The following is a 13,777-nucleotide window of genomic DNA, read 5'->3' as shown; positions in this document are numbered from 1 at the left end:
ACTGATGTGTTGGTGAACTGCAACTTGTTCCCTGGTTCCCTTGTTGCCTTCTGCTGGTGTTCCCCAGGGAAAAGGAAAGCTAGGTTTAGACATCATAGGGCATAGGGGTGCTCAGTGGATGTGACTGCTGTATTAGGAGAGATGAGTCAAACTCACAGGCTGATTTAGATAGAGAGAGGTCTGGATTGCAAAAGAAAGTAGAAACTGTCTTCTTTGTTTCCTGATGAGTCGAGGACTGGATGACTGATGACTCATGGTTCCTTCCAGGCACCTGTTTCTGATTTCTCTGGAAATCAATTGTGTAAAAAATTACCCAGTAGTGATATGTATGTATGCGTGCATATATACACATATATACACATAGAATACACATAGATATAAATACGTGGATAATACAATTTAAATAGGTGTTTGGCAAATTTTAAATGTCAAGTTTTCCCCCTCACTAATCAGTTTAAATTGGAAGCTACATAACACTTCAGAAAGAGCAGATTAGCCGGAGGCATTGACTTCTGTCCCTCTCCTCACATGAAAAGCTGATTAAAAGTAGTCAGGCATACATTTCTAGTGGAGGGGATGGAGTTAGGGCGGAGGGGAATGGAAGCATCACAGTGGGCAGTACGCTGCCCTGTGAAGGTGGCTGGGCTATCAGATCTATTTCTGTTAGCCAGGACAGCTCTCAGGGTGAAAATCCCAGGCCCTGTATTTAGGGAAGACTACTGTTACCGAGTATGTCCCCAAAGAAGCCAAAATGAGGAGTTTGGATTAGTTTACACTGTGAGTGCTGGCTGGGTACGTCTCAGAGGAAGTAAAAGAGATAGTGAAGTATGGTGATTAAGAGTGCTGGCTCTGGGTTCAAATTCTGACTCTCTGCCCCTTACTAGGTATGTGGCCTTAAGCAAGTGGGTTACCTAAGCTCTCTCTGTCTCAAATTTCTTGTCTTTAAAATGAGAGTAGTAATATTCTTTACTCCATAGTCTTGCTGAGAGGATTAAAAGAGGTAACACTTATCAAAGCACTTTAAACAGTAGTTGCATGCGATAAATAGTAATGATCATCATGATAATAGAAGAGTAGTATTTTTCACATATAGCACTGACAGTGGAATCAGAGTAGAGAAATGAGCCGTGGACAGTTTATTGGAGAAGGTAAGTTTTTTGACCCTGGTCTTGAAGGATGGAGTTGACTCATTCATAAATGGGAATCAAAAACACATTCTCAACAGGACCTACAGGGAAGAGGCCACAAGTTGATATCTGATCTTTCTGCAGTAGTTTCTTCCATTGGGGTTGGTTTCTTTATTTTGTAGCTCCTTACTTCTTTTCATCATTTTAAAATGATGAAAATTCCCTATTGCCGTGACAACTCAGTGCATTTGTGAACTCTGGCAGCTGTGTTCTTTATTCAGAAGCAGTGTTCTTTCAAGGCCATTTAAGCAAATATTTCTCATTTTACTCCTATTACTGTCTCTCTTTCATTAACCAACTAATAATAGGATTAATAAGTTATCAACAATAATTAGATACAATGAACCTAAAGAATCCTCAGTAGTAATCTCAAATGTGTGCTCATTTTTAAAGTAACATTTAGCAGCCTCCCATTTGTTCTCTAAGCTGCATAGCATATTCACATAGAGCAGAGATTTCTAACAGTAAAAGAGGTTAAAACCAGAGCTGTCAAATTAATGTCACCTTTTCCAAACATGTCACATGTAAATCCAAAAAGGTAGATCATTGTTAGTGAAAACAGATTAAACTATGTTGTACATATTTGCTTATCAGGCATAGGGACTTTTCAGCTATAAACAAAGGGTAGAACCTCGAACCCATTAAGAGTTTATAGATGTTTTATCCTGTATTTCTGGGTAGATAGCAAGGCATGGGCACACAGGGATTCCTCAGACCTTTTTGGTAGAAAGGTTTTACTAACTGTTGGTTTTCCATCCAGACGATAGCCTAAGTTCTCATAGACCAACTAGGCCAACCAATTAACTGTTGTAAGACTCTTGTCAAAAAGCCATCCTTCAGTGACAAGAAGTTCACTAATTCATGAAGTAGTCCATTATATCTTCACATCCCTCCAGTTGTTCAAAAATTCTTACTCATGTTGAGCTGAAACTTCTCCATAATTTCTACATAACAAGTGAAAAATTCCAAATATGTTCAATTTATAGTTGGATCAAAATTAGTGTCATATGTGTGTGTGTAATTTGCTCATTTTACTAAAATACTCAGAACTTAAGGAAGTCATGGTCAGCAGAAACCCACCGAGTCTGGGTCCACATGTAAGGCACACTTACTAAAGAAATTTATTTCTTCTCCAGGTCATGAATAAACCAGATCCTATTTTGAATGTCTTTAATAACGAATGTTTAAGGTACCCTCACAGTAGAGCCTTTAATGCTGAGAGCAAGCTCTCCCACTCCCCTAATGGATTTCATAGCAGGCTGGGGCTGGATGGAGCTCACAGGCTTTCCAGGGTCACACCAGGAAACCACCAGCAGAGCCAGGACGAGAGCCGCAGCTCCCATGACTCTTCAGGGAGTCAGACTCTGCTCTTCACGTGGGGTCCACCATCAAGAGGGTGTGCGTCAGCAAAAGCACATGCTCATGTTCTGTTCGATTATCAGATGAAGCCATGTGTTTGTGTTATTTAATCATGCAAAAGTGGCCATGACTGAAGCGAGAGAATAAAGGGCAGAGGAGCGTGAAGGGCAGAAAAGAGGAATCACGTGGCGTCACGGCACCAGCCCTTCTCCTTGCCCTGGGAGTGCTTTGTAACGGTGCAGGGTGTTTTCCAGGAATGGCATGCTGTTACACCACAAACTACCCACTCACCGATCTTTTCCCTTTACAGCTACTCACCACCACCCACCACAGACACAGCTGCAGGTTTTGTTTGTCATTTGTCTTATTAAGGTAGCTCTCCTTCCTGTGTTCCCTTCTCCTTATTCTACAGCTTTCCACAACAGCTTCTTGCTTTTCTTCCAGAAAGCCCTTCTCCCTGCTTTCTAGGCCCAGGCACCTTTCCCAGACACCCCACTTTCTACATCCTGTGCCCCAGATCTCAGTGCCTCCACCCCAACCCTGGATGAATATTCTGACACCTACTGAAGCTCTGCAGTCCTGGATAGCTCACGTTTGTTTTCTGTTTTTGAAAGCATGTATGGACTTTCTTTGCATCTAAATTAAGTGGGAAATACAAAAGTTGTCCATTTTATCTAGGTCAATGTGTAAATATATGCCACCAATTCATTCCTCACTTTCTTCTGAGTTCTTGACAATTAGCAGCTCTGTAAGTCATTTGACAGTTTATCATGAAAGGCTTTGTGACATCCATTATTCTCTTCTCCTGGTTATTTTAAAGCTTTTACTATTTAACTTGTCATGTTTTTATGCAGTCCCCCACTGAGATTGTTTTTTTTTTTTTTTGCTTTTTCTTTTTTTTTTTTTACATGTACAATCAGTAATTCTTAATAACATCACATAGTTGCATATTCATCATTTCTTAGTACATTTGCATTGATTTAGAAAAAGAAATAAAAAGACAACAGAATAAGAATTAAAACAATAATAGAAAGAAAAAAAAACAAAAACAAAAAACCTATACCTCACATGCCGCTTCATTCAGTGTTTTAACATAATTGCATTACAATTGGGTAGTATTGTGCTGTCCATTTCTGAGTTTTTATATCCAGTCCCGTTGTACAGTCTGTATCCCTTCAGCTCCAATTATCCCTTCTCTTTTTTTTTTTTTTTTAATTAACGGAAAAAAAGAAATTAACCCAACATTTACAGATCATACCATTCTACATATGCAATCATTAATTCTTAACATCATCACATAGATGCATGATCATCATTTCTTAGTACATTTGCATTGGTTTAGAAGAACTAGCAACATAACCGAAAAAGATATAGAATGTTAATATAGAGAGAAAAATAAAAGTAATAATAGTAAAATCAAAACAAAACAAAACAAAGCAAAACAAAAACCTATAGCTCAGATGCAGCTTCATTCAGTGTTTTAACATGATTACTTTACAATTAGGTATTATTGTGCTGTCCATTTTTGAGTTTTTGTATCTAGTCCTGTTGCACAGTGTATCCCTTCAGCTTCAATTACCCGTTGTCTTACCCTGTTTCTAACTCCTGCTGAACTCTGTTACCAATGACATATTTCAAGTTTATTCTCGAATGTCCGTTCACATCAGTGGGACCATACAGTATTTGTCCTTTAGTTTTTGGCTGGATTCACTCAGCATAATATTCTCTAGGTCCATCCATGTTATTACATGGTCCATAAGTTTATCTTGTCTTAAAGCTGCATAATATTCCATCGTATGTATATACCACAGTTTGTTTAGCCACTCTTCTGTTGATGGAGATTTTGGCTGTTTCCATCTCTTTGCAATTGTAAATAATGCTGCTATAAACATTGGTGTGCAAATGTCCGTTTGTGTCTTTGCCCTTAAGTCCTTTGAGTAGATACCTAACAATGGTATTGCTGGGTCGTATGGCAATTCTATATTCAGCTTTTTGAGGAACCGCCAAACTGCCTTCCACAGTGGTTGCACCCTTTGACATTCCCACCAACAGCCCCACTGAGATTTTAATCTCCTTGAGGGCAGAGATATGTGTTATATTTCTTTGAACAGGTAGGTATTCCCCATGGCCTCTGGTGTAGCTCTTCAAGCTATCTAACTGATGAGTTTCAATTTTCTTTTCCATCAGTCTTCTGGTTTATTCATAACTTGAAAAGAAGAAACTTTTCCAGCAAGTTCTTCCCCTCATAGAATTCCCTTTACCTGGGTTAGTTTTTTGTGAGCCTGTTTCCACCTACTAAATGAGGCAATACAACTTAATAATTATAGCACCTGCTTTTCATGGAATACTTACCACATCATGCACTGTTCTGAGGATCTCACCCCTTCTTACTTAAACTTCAAAGCAAGTCTATGACTTAGATAGTGTTATTTTCCACATTTTGCTGAGGAGGAGACTGAATCACTGGGAGGTTAAATAACTCGCCCAAGGCCACACCAACAGTAAATATTGAAGTTTGGCATCTGGTGGTGGAGCCTGTGTTGATAGTCATAGACACAGTTAGGGACCCTTCTGCCCTGAGCCAGAGATAATAGATTTGCTAAAATGATTGTGCAGCCCAAATGCTAGTTGTGCTAACTTTGAGAACCCCTGACCTAGAGAATAAAACTCAGACCAGGTGTGAGGGCTGGTGCAGAGGCCCTTCCTGGGGCTTCCCTTCCCCTGTCACAGCCAGCCTGCTATGGGCTAGTGACTCTGCTCCACCCTTATGTTTACCTTCTACCTGGCCCCTTTGGGGTCTTTGAGTTTGCCTGCTCCTGGTGTCCCTTCCCTGGGGAGGCAGAGAGCCATCTTGTAAAGAATCTGGCCTGTGATTGGCTATATGACGTTGGGCAAGAAACCTCATAGATTGTTGTAACTCTGTTGGGTGCTCTATAAATGCCAATCTCCTCTCTTCCAAACTTGTTGGAAACTGACCATCTGGCTCAGGTAATCAATCTTCCTTTAAAAAAAATGATCAGTATACAAAAATCTATGAAAATCCATTTTTTAAATCTTATACAGTAAACAATAAATTCCAAACCCATCATCCCACCAGGCTCTTGCTGAGCTTTGAGACAGACAGAATTGGCTACCAAAGTAACCACACTAACTTTAATGTCTCAGAAAAAAAACATGTTGGCCAAGAGCCATCCAAAGCCAATTCCTCCCTATCATCACATTAAGTTTCAGTAGGTTGAATACCACCTGGCCCACACAAAGTGCCATCTCCTTCCATCTCCTTCCATCTCCTTGGCCCAGAACGGGTCCATGTAATGGGAAAGATTCAAGAAGGCCTGGCTTACAGCTGCATAATATTCCATTGTATGTATATTATGCAGCTGTAAGACAGAATAAAGTTATGAAATATGTAACAACATGGATGGACCTTGAGGACATTATGCTGAGTGAGATTAACCAAAAACAAAAGGACAAATACTGTATGGTCTCACTGATATGAACTGACATTAGTGAATAAACTTGGAGAATTTCAGTGGTAACAGAGACCATCAGGAGATAGAAGTAGGGTAAGCTATATAAGGTAATTGGAGCTGAAGAGATGCAGGTTGTGCAACAGGACTGATTGTAAAAACTCAGAAATGGATAGCACAAAACTACCTAACTGTAATACAATTATGTTAGAACACTGAATGAAGCTGAATGTGAGAATGATAGAGGGAGGAGGGCTGAGGGCACAAATGAAATCAGAAAGAAAGATGGATGATAAAGACTGAGATGGTATAATCTAGGAATGCCTAGAGTGTATAATGATAGTGACCAAATGTACAAATTTAAAAATGTTTTTCCATGAGGAAGAAAGTAATGTCATTATTGCAGAGTGTTGAAAACAGATGGTAATTAATATTTTAAGATTTTCACTTATGTGTGAGACTAAAGCAAAATATGTTTATTTGGTACAAAATTTATATTTTGACTAGTGCAGTTCCTAATATAACTTATGTATACAGCTTAACTGAACACCATAAGTACATGGAACCTCGAGTAGGGCATAAGATTTTGTAGGTTTGTCCAGAGTGATGCCCCAATAAATCCCAGAGTGATTTGAACAGCGAGTAAGAAAATATTTCCCAAATTTCTCTGGGGGAATGGTGAGTAAGGGGGAAAATCCAACTTCCCCAAGTGGAGAATTCTTGGTATTCTCACAAGCAGTGGGGACAACCAAAGCAATAGGCTGAGTCTTGGGGTTTGTTCATATGAAACTTAACCCCACAAAGGATAGGTCAAGTCTACTTAAAATTAGGCCTAAGAGTCACCCCCAAGAGAATCTCTTTTGTTGCTCAGATGTGGCCTCTCTCTCCAGCCAACACAACGAGCAAACTCACCGCCATCCCCCTGTCTACGTGGGACATGACTTCCAGGGAAGTGGACCTTCCTGGCAACATGGGACAGAAATCCTAGAATGATCTGGGACTCAGCATCAAGGGATTGAGAAAACCTCGACCAAAAGGGGCAAAAGTGAAATGAGACAAAATAAAGTTTCAGTGGCTGAGAGATTCCAAACAGAGTCTAGAGGTTATCCTGGAGGTTATTCTTATGCATTAAATAGATATCACCTTGTTAGTCAAGATGTAACGGAGAGGCTGGAGGGAACTGCCTGAAAATGTAGAGCTGTGTTCCAATAGCCGTGTTTCTTGAAGATGATTGTATAATGATATAGCTTTCACAATGTGACTGTGTGATTGTGAAAACCTTGTGTCAGATGCTCCTTTTATCTACCTTATCAACAGATGAGTAAAACATATGGCATAAAAATAAATAATGGGGGAACAAATGTTAAAATAAATTTAGTAGATTGAAATGCTAGTGATCAATGAAAGGGAGGGGTAAGGGGTAAGGTATGTACGAATTGTTTTTTCTTTTTATGAATTGATGCAAATGTTCTAAGAAATTATGATGATGAATATGCAACTATGTGATGATATTGTGAATTACTGATTATATGTGTAGAAAGGAATGATCATATGTTAAGAATGTTTATGTCTGTTTGTTGTTATATTTTTTTAAAAAATTAATTTTAAAAAAAGGCCTGGGTTCCCCTAAGAGGGGGCCTCCCAGAGGTCTAGATGGCCTGCACACACAGTCACCCATGTACACCCTCAGAGCAAAGAGATGGCAGACAATGTCAAATCCAGCTCTGATTTCTCTTTTGCAGCATGTCTGAACTATCTTGTATGGGATCAGCCTCCTCAGAAACTCACCTTTCTTTCCTCCCTCCGGCAGCATGCATCCTGGTTCCTCTTGGATGTTCCATTTCTCTTCCTAAGTTTTGCTTGATCTCACAGGTCCTAAAACTAAGCATATGCTGTTTCCTTTCCAGCAGTATCCTCCCAGACCATGTGCCCTAGTTGCCTGGTTCTTGCTGAGCTCTCTCTGTTTGCTCAGATGTCCCATTCTGGTAGCACAGTGGGAAAGCCAGCTCACCAGTTTCCAGGAGCACCTGTGGACCCAGCCCCTTTCTCACATTTTCCCATGTCCTCCTGCTACTGGTTAGATAGGTGATATTTACATGCTCAACCTCCCCATCAGGCGCATGGACAGCAGAAGTCATATTCCTAAGCTCTCCCCATCTGCTTCCCTCCCTGTCTCAGTCATAAGGAGCTTTTCACATACTGCATTCTCATGAAATGCTGATTTGGCATCTCACATTACAGCCTCCTCACAGTTCTTCTCTGTTCCCCCTTTGCATTTCAGCACCGTCTCTAAACAAAGAAAAAATGTCATCAGCTGTGTCACGGTCCATGACTCTCCCTACTCCGACTCCTCCAGCAACAACAGCCCCTACTCTGTGCAGCACCGCGCCGGGCACAACAATGCCAACACCTTTGACACAAAGGGGGGCCTGGAGAACCACTGCACTGGGAACCCCCGAACCATCATCGTGCCACCCCTGAAAACCCAGGCCAGCGAAGTATTGGTGGAATGTGATAGTCTAGTACCAGGTAATTTGGGGCCAGAGCAGACTAAAAAAATCTCTCTGGGTCTGGTTTTCTTGTTTTCTGCTGCTAAAAATGTTATACAAGAGCCTGGGGTCGCACAGCTAGTAAGACTGTAAGTACTTGATTTTTGCTAGGGGTAGGTGATTCCTACCCATTTTTTACTCAAGTTGCCTAGGTAGGATTCTGCTTAACACATTCCATAATTGCACTTTCATTTTTAATTCTATAAATAATACCTTGCTGGGGGAAACATTGTAGCCAGCCTTGTTTCTGTCCTCAGCCGCTGCTTTATTTGAAGGACTTCTACCATCACTGGAGTCAGGGGGGGCCCGTGTTGTCCTGGAAATTGGGCCCAAGAGGAAAGACTGAGAACTTAACTTTCTAAATAGACTTAACAGCTTACCCCAGACTTAGTAGTATCTACTTATTGTCTCCCTTGCTTATGCTCCTTGGTGGAAGAGTATTGGTAATCAACCAGATGAAATCAGAATGTTCTGCTTTTCTGCCACATGGCGTCCCCAGCCACATCCAGGCTGGCCTAAACACTCTTTATGAGAGAAGGAATGCAAACTGCAGACAATTTGTGTTTAAATGTGAAAAGCTGTTAGTTGTCAGGAAGGACCTCCTGTCTATGTTGGCCAAGTGTGTTACAGGAGATCTAGGAATCTTCTCAGTGTGATCACAAGCGTTAAGACCCACTGGATGTTAACAATTTAGATACTGCCATTTATGGTGATACAGGATTAAGGAATAGGATTCAACATAGGGTCTTGCCTGACTTTTCTAGCCTAGTGGCATAGGCCAGCTGGCATGGTGAGATTCAGTGTCCAGTGACACTCACCTTAAAGCTGCTGGAAGGTAAAATGGAAACAGCATGGGCCTTGTGCTTGGTGCCCTCCCCTCCTAACCCTGGATGGTCTGGTAGCCCAGGTCGTTTCAGACAGTATGTATCACAAGTTCTTTTTACCTGATTTGGCAGTTACCCCAGCTACCTTTCCTTGGAAAAAATACACATGAAAAGCATCCATCCCTAAACCCTACTAAAGCGTCTACATTTTCTCACCCTGGTTGCTACCCAGCAATACCATCAAGAGAGGGTCGTACTTCAGAGTCATTCACCTGTGTCTAGGAGATAAAGCGGGGTAAGGGGTGTGGTGTTCCAACAGCTTCCTGGTAAAGAAATGATGGAGGCTGCTGAACTGTTCAGTAAAAGAGAGGTGCAAGCAGCATCAAGTCCACATTGCACAGTGTCCCTCTGTAGCCAGTGGTCCTCGAATAAGAAGCTTTACCTAGAGTCACAGTCAACCCAAGGCAACCCCAGATGCCAGGGCATACCCTCTGATTTACATGGGCCAGGCTGTATTTGCTGCCAGTTTTCTGGTGACTTAGAGGTAAGGAGCCCCCACATTAGGCACCACTGTGAAGTAAAGAAAATGAAACTGGCCCTTCCCTCAGGGTCATCTCTCCCTAAAAATCCTCTTTACCTGACAAATATTTTAGTAGAAAACCAGAGAATAAGCAACATTCTGTAGTAGTTACAAAAGGAACCTACAGGGCAAACAAAACAGTTCATTCCAGAGTATAGAGTAGTGATCCTCATACTTATTTGATCACATATCCCCTAAAATAATTGCTTAAACTATATCATGCACACATTTTTAAAATAGTAAACTTTATTTTTAGAGTAGTTTTTAGGTTTACAGGAAAATTGCACCTAAAATACAGAGTTCCCATATCACACACACACACAAACACAGATACACACACAGTCTCCCTATAATTAACATCTTACATTAGTGTAGTATACACTTGTTAGAAACGATAAACCAATATTCATACTTTCTTAGTAACTAAAGTCTATATCCACTCATTGTTTAAGGATTTGCAAATGTCATAATACACATTGTATATTATTTCATTGTTTAAATACTTTAAATATATTCTTATCAAAACCTTGGAACTGTAAATTCAACTCATTCAGTATATGGAAAATGCTACCATATAACCTAATGTACCGTCACTCCTCATCATCAAACCCATCAGTCAAAGCTAGTCTCACTCTGTCAGAGAAGGTCTTTCCCATAACAACCATGTCACATCTGGATTTTATTTCATGAATGAATGGATAGGGTTTGGAGCTTGCCAAGAATTTGTAACCTGAATAAAATAAGACTCCACAGTCTTCAGTATTTCTTACTGAAGATTGCTTTGCTCTGTTTTGCTTTGATCTGCTCTGCTCCCCTCTCAAGGGGCTTATCCCTCAGGAGCCATCCATTCTAGAATTATCCCATTTAGGTGCCCCTTAGGTTTTTCACTATGTTAAGATTCAGGGGAGTGAGAAAGAAGGAAGCGTTTCTTTTGTAAAATGGAAACAGTGTGACTGTGAAAGAAGAGATTGGAAAGGAAAACCATTGGATCCCAGTTCTGGTAAATCAGTTATCGAAAAGAATACATTTGGAAATGAAGGACAACACAATATTTGATGGGTGACTGGATTCCTTCTGCCAAGGCATTTTTCACAATTGTCTGTGGGCTATTTCATCTTGATTTTCATTCATCTGTGCTAGACAAAGTTTCTGTAGAGAAATGGTTGATTTTTAGACAGATCCTGAGAGGCAGGCAAAAAATAGCATTCTTAATTCTGCCACATCTTGCCCAACAGAGCTTTAACTGTTCCCTGCCCCATGGAGACACAAACTCCACTCTGCCGGGAGTTAGTATTCACAGTTCAGTCAACACTGAAATTGACAGAAACGACTTATTTAGTATAAAGCTTCTTACCCTATTAATTTTATTCCAGTTTTTCCCCTCTAGGACATATTGTGGTTCTGCCTTTTGAGATTCATTTCTCAAATCCTCATGTATCTGTTACTAGCAACCATGATTGAGACGCTGGAGCATCTCACCTGTCCTCTCTTATACTCTCCTTCTATCTTTTAGTGTCACCGATTATAATTCTAAAGTTAGCAGGGTTTGCAGAAATTGTACGTCACAGAAACACAGATACATACCTGTTTCACCTTGACTTCCTATGGAGGACATTCCAAAAATTTATGAAGAAAAACAAATCACTGACTAGAAGGAATAATGCATACAGTGCTAAAATAAACAGAATACAATGAAAGCAGGAAATACATTACCTTACTTTCTTAAAACTTGAATTTATTCCCTGGGGCAGCGCTTTCTCAGTCTTATTCTCAGACTTAGAAAATCAGCATCACCTTTGCACACATCTGGCCCCATCCAGGAGCTGTTTTCCAGCCTAGAAGCCGGACCGCCCTATGCTGCTCTGCCTCAAATGAAACCATCTGCCAGACTTTCCACCTCTCAGATGTTTCCTTCTCAGTGAGGCAATGCAGCTTCACCATTTCCTGTCCTTTAGCTTTTAAGAAATAGCAGCAGTACTGTTGTAACTATAATTTCTAAGCTAGGCAGCAAAAATCATGCCATCTATAGGCTGTTCTGTGATAACCTTCTCTTACTAACCCTACGTTTTCTGCTCCCACTGGCATTCAGGTAAGGAGTACAGAGAAGGTGTCTGGAACCTTCAGCCTCCCACAATTGACGAGCTTAATGTGCAGCTCAAGCCTAAAGAAACTGAAGATTTCCTCATTAGTCTGGGTCTTTTATTTTGTTGTTTGTTTTGTTTTGTTTTGAGTGAAGGGGTTGTGGCTAACGCTTCTGGGTACATTCATGTGAAATTTCAGTCAAGAATTTATTGATACTCCTGATGGGTTAAGCTGGCTTCTTCCTTCAGAGAAGCTGTAGACTTGGGACATTGGGAAGCCTGGCAAACCGTCTCTTACCCTGCTTCGTTGGTGAGGGGTGACTGCCCTGCACAGCTTTAGCTGGGCTTCTGCCAGGAAGCCCTGCACCTGCACCGGCCAGCGGACAGGGGCAGCCCACTTCCGCCTAGAGGTGGAACCCCAGGCTTGACCGTCTGAGCTAACAAACTCACTTGATCCTGCTCTGCAATCCCAGGCCTTTTACCTCTGTCCTCGCCCCTCCCTCTGCCTGTCTGTGATGCTCCTCCTCATCACACTTTCAGCCCTGGCCCTACCTAACCACCATCAGCCTTCCCAGTGCCACCCCTCCCAGGTGGCATGTCATCACAGTGCCCAGCATGCAGCAGGCTCAGAAGAAGCATAATGAATGAATTAGAACTCATGGCCTCTGTTGAGCCCATGTGTTTCCCCCTGGTCCTCATCGTGGGAGACAGCCCTGCCTGGTCTATAACACGCTCCATCATTCAGCCCCTCCACCAGCAGCATCCCCTGGGAGCTTGTGAGAAGTGCAGAATCTCGGTTCCACCCCAGACCCATGAACCAGAACCATTCTTTAAAAAAAATGATCCATGCAGAGATTAAAGTTTGGGAAGCACTGATGGATTCAACTGCTACCCTGTGTTGGCACCTCCAGAGAATCACCCCCTGTTTTCCACTCTTGACTTTCCATGTCAGTGACATGGAAACAGACCTTGTGTTTGACCCGTGTTCGTCTCATAGGGCCTTTCCCTAAACAAATTAGACTCAGCCCTGCCTAGAGTCAGAGCGTAGACCAGGTGACTCCCAGGAGGTATTATTTTAAGTTTCTGTGTTGCTCATTATGCCTTACCACAGTTATAATCCTTTGATTCTCACAACTACCCACTGAGATTCCTCCTGCCTATTTCCCAGAGGCCAGAAGTAACACCTCCTTAAAGGATCAGTCTTCTGCCTGGCCTTTGGCCTTCAGCTTGTATTGCCTCTCTTATCCCTTTTCCATTTCCATTTGTTTCATCCCCATCATTTGGGGTCCCAACCACTGGAACAAGCCAGCACCCAGTTGCCAGAATCAAGGAAGACAAAATCTGAGCTGGGCTGTTGAGGAGATATGGCTGATTTGTAATCGGCCTGTCTCTGGAATGCTAGAAGACCCTTGTTCTCCAGAAGGGTGGCATCTTCTGGGCAGCTAAGGACCTGCCACTAACCTATGACCTATCCTCCTCCCACCGCAGTCACCACCAGTCACCACTCTTCCTCCTACAAGTCCAAGTCCTCCAGCAATGTGACCTCCACCAGCGGTCACTCTTCAGGGAGCTCGTCTGGAGCCATCGCCTACCGGCAGCAGCGGCCAGGGCCACATTTCCAGCAGCAGCCTCTTAATCTCAGCCAGGTAAGCACCCCTGAGGGAACTCCTGCATAGCTGGGTGCTTCACCTCCAGATTTACTCGGGTAAATCACGTCATCCCTTCAT

The 13,777-nt window shown here is 41.9% G+C and overlaps 1 protein-coding gene and 1 long non-coding RNA gene across 10 annotated transcripts in view; one reads left to right on the top strand and one right to left on the bottom strand.

Annotated features, from left to right (window-relative positions):
• Positions 1-13,777, top strand: part of HIPK2 (homeodomain interacting protein kinase 2) — a 210,228-nt gene that overhangs the window by 183,438 nt on the left and 13,013 nt on the right. For all 9 annotated transcript variants that reach the window (XM_077146911.1, XM_077146961.1, XM_077146861.1 and 6 more), the window contains exons 13-14: positions 8,298-8,545; positions 13,539-13,696. In XM_077146911.1, the coding sequence (XP_077003026.1) occupies positions 8,298-8,545; positions 13,539-13,696 (406 nt within the window). The remainder of the gene's footprint in view (positions 1-8,297; positions 8,546-13,538; positions 13,697-13,777) is intronic.
• On the bottom strand, positions 1,115-7,940 carry LOC143672299 (uncharacterized). Its single transcript, XR_013169803.1, has 3 exons — positions 7,805-7,940; positions 4,899-5,081; positions 1,115-1,228 (listed from the first exon to the last, which is right to left on the bottom strand). It is a non-coding gene; the product is annotated as an uncharacterized LOC143672299 (long non-coding RNA).

The sequence above is a fragment of the Tamandua tetradactyla genome, chromosome 1 (genome assembly GCF_023851605.1).
Source record: "Tamandua tetradactyla isolate mTamTet1 chromosome 1, mTamTet1.pri, whole genome shotgun sequence".
NCBI classification, from domain to species: domain Eukaryota; kingdom Metazoa; phylum Chordata; class Mammalia; order Pilosa; family Myrmecophagidae; genus Tamandua; species Tamandua tetradactyla.
Note: the sequence above shows the minus strand (reverse complement) of the source record. Positions and strands in the feature narration are given on the sequence as shown.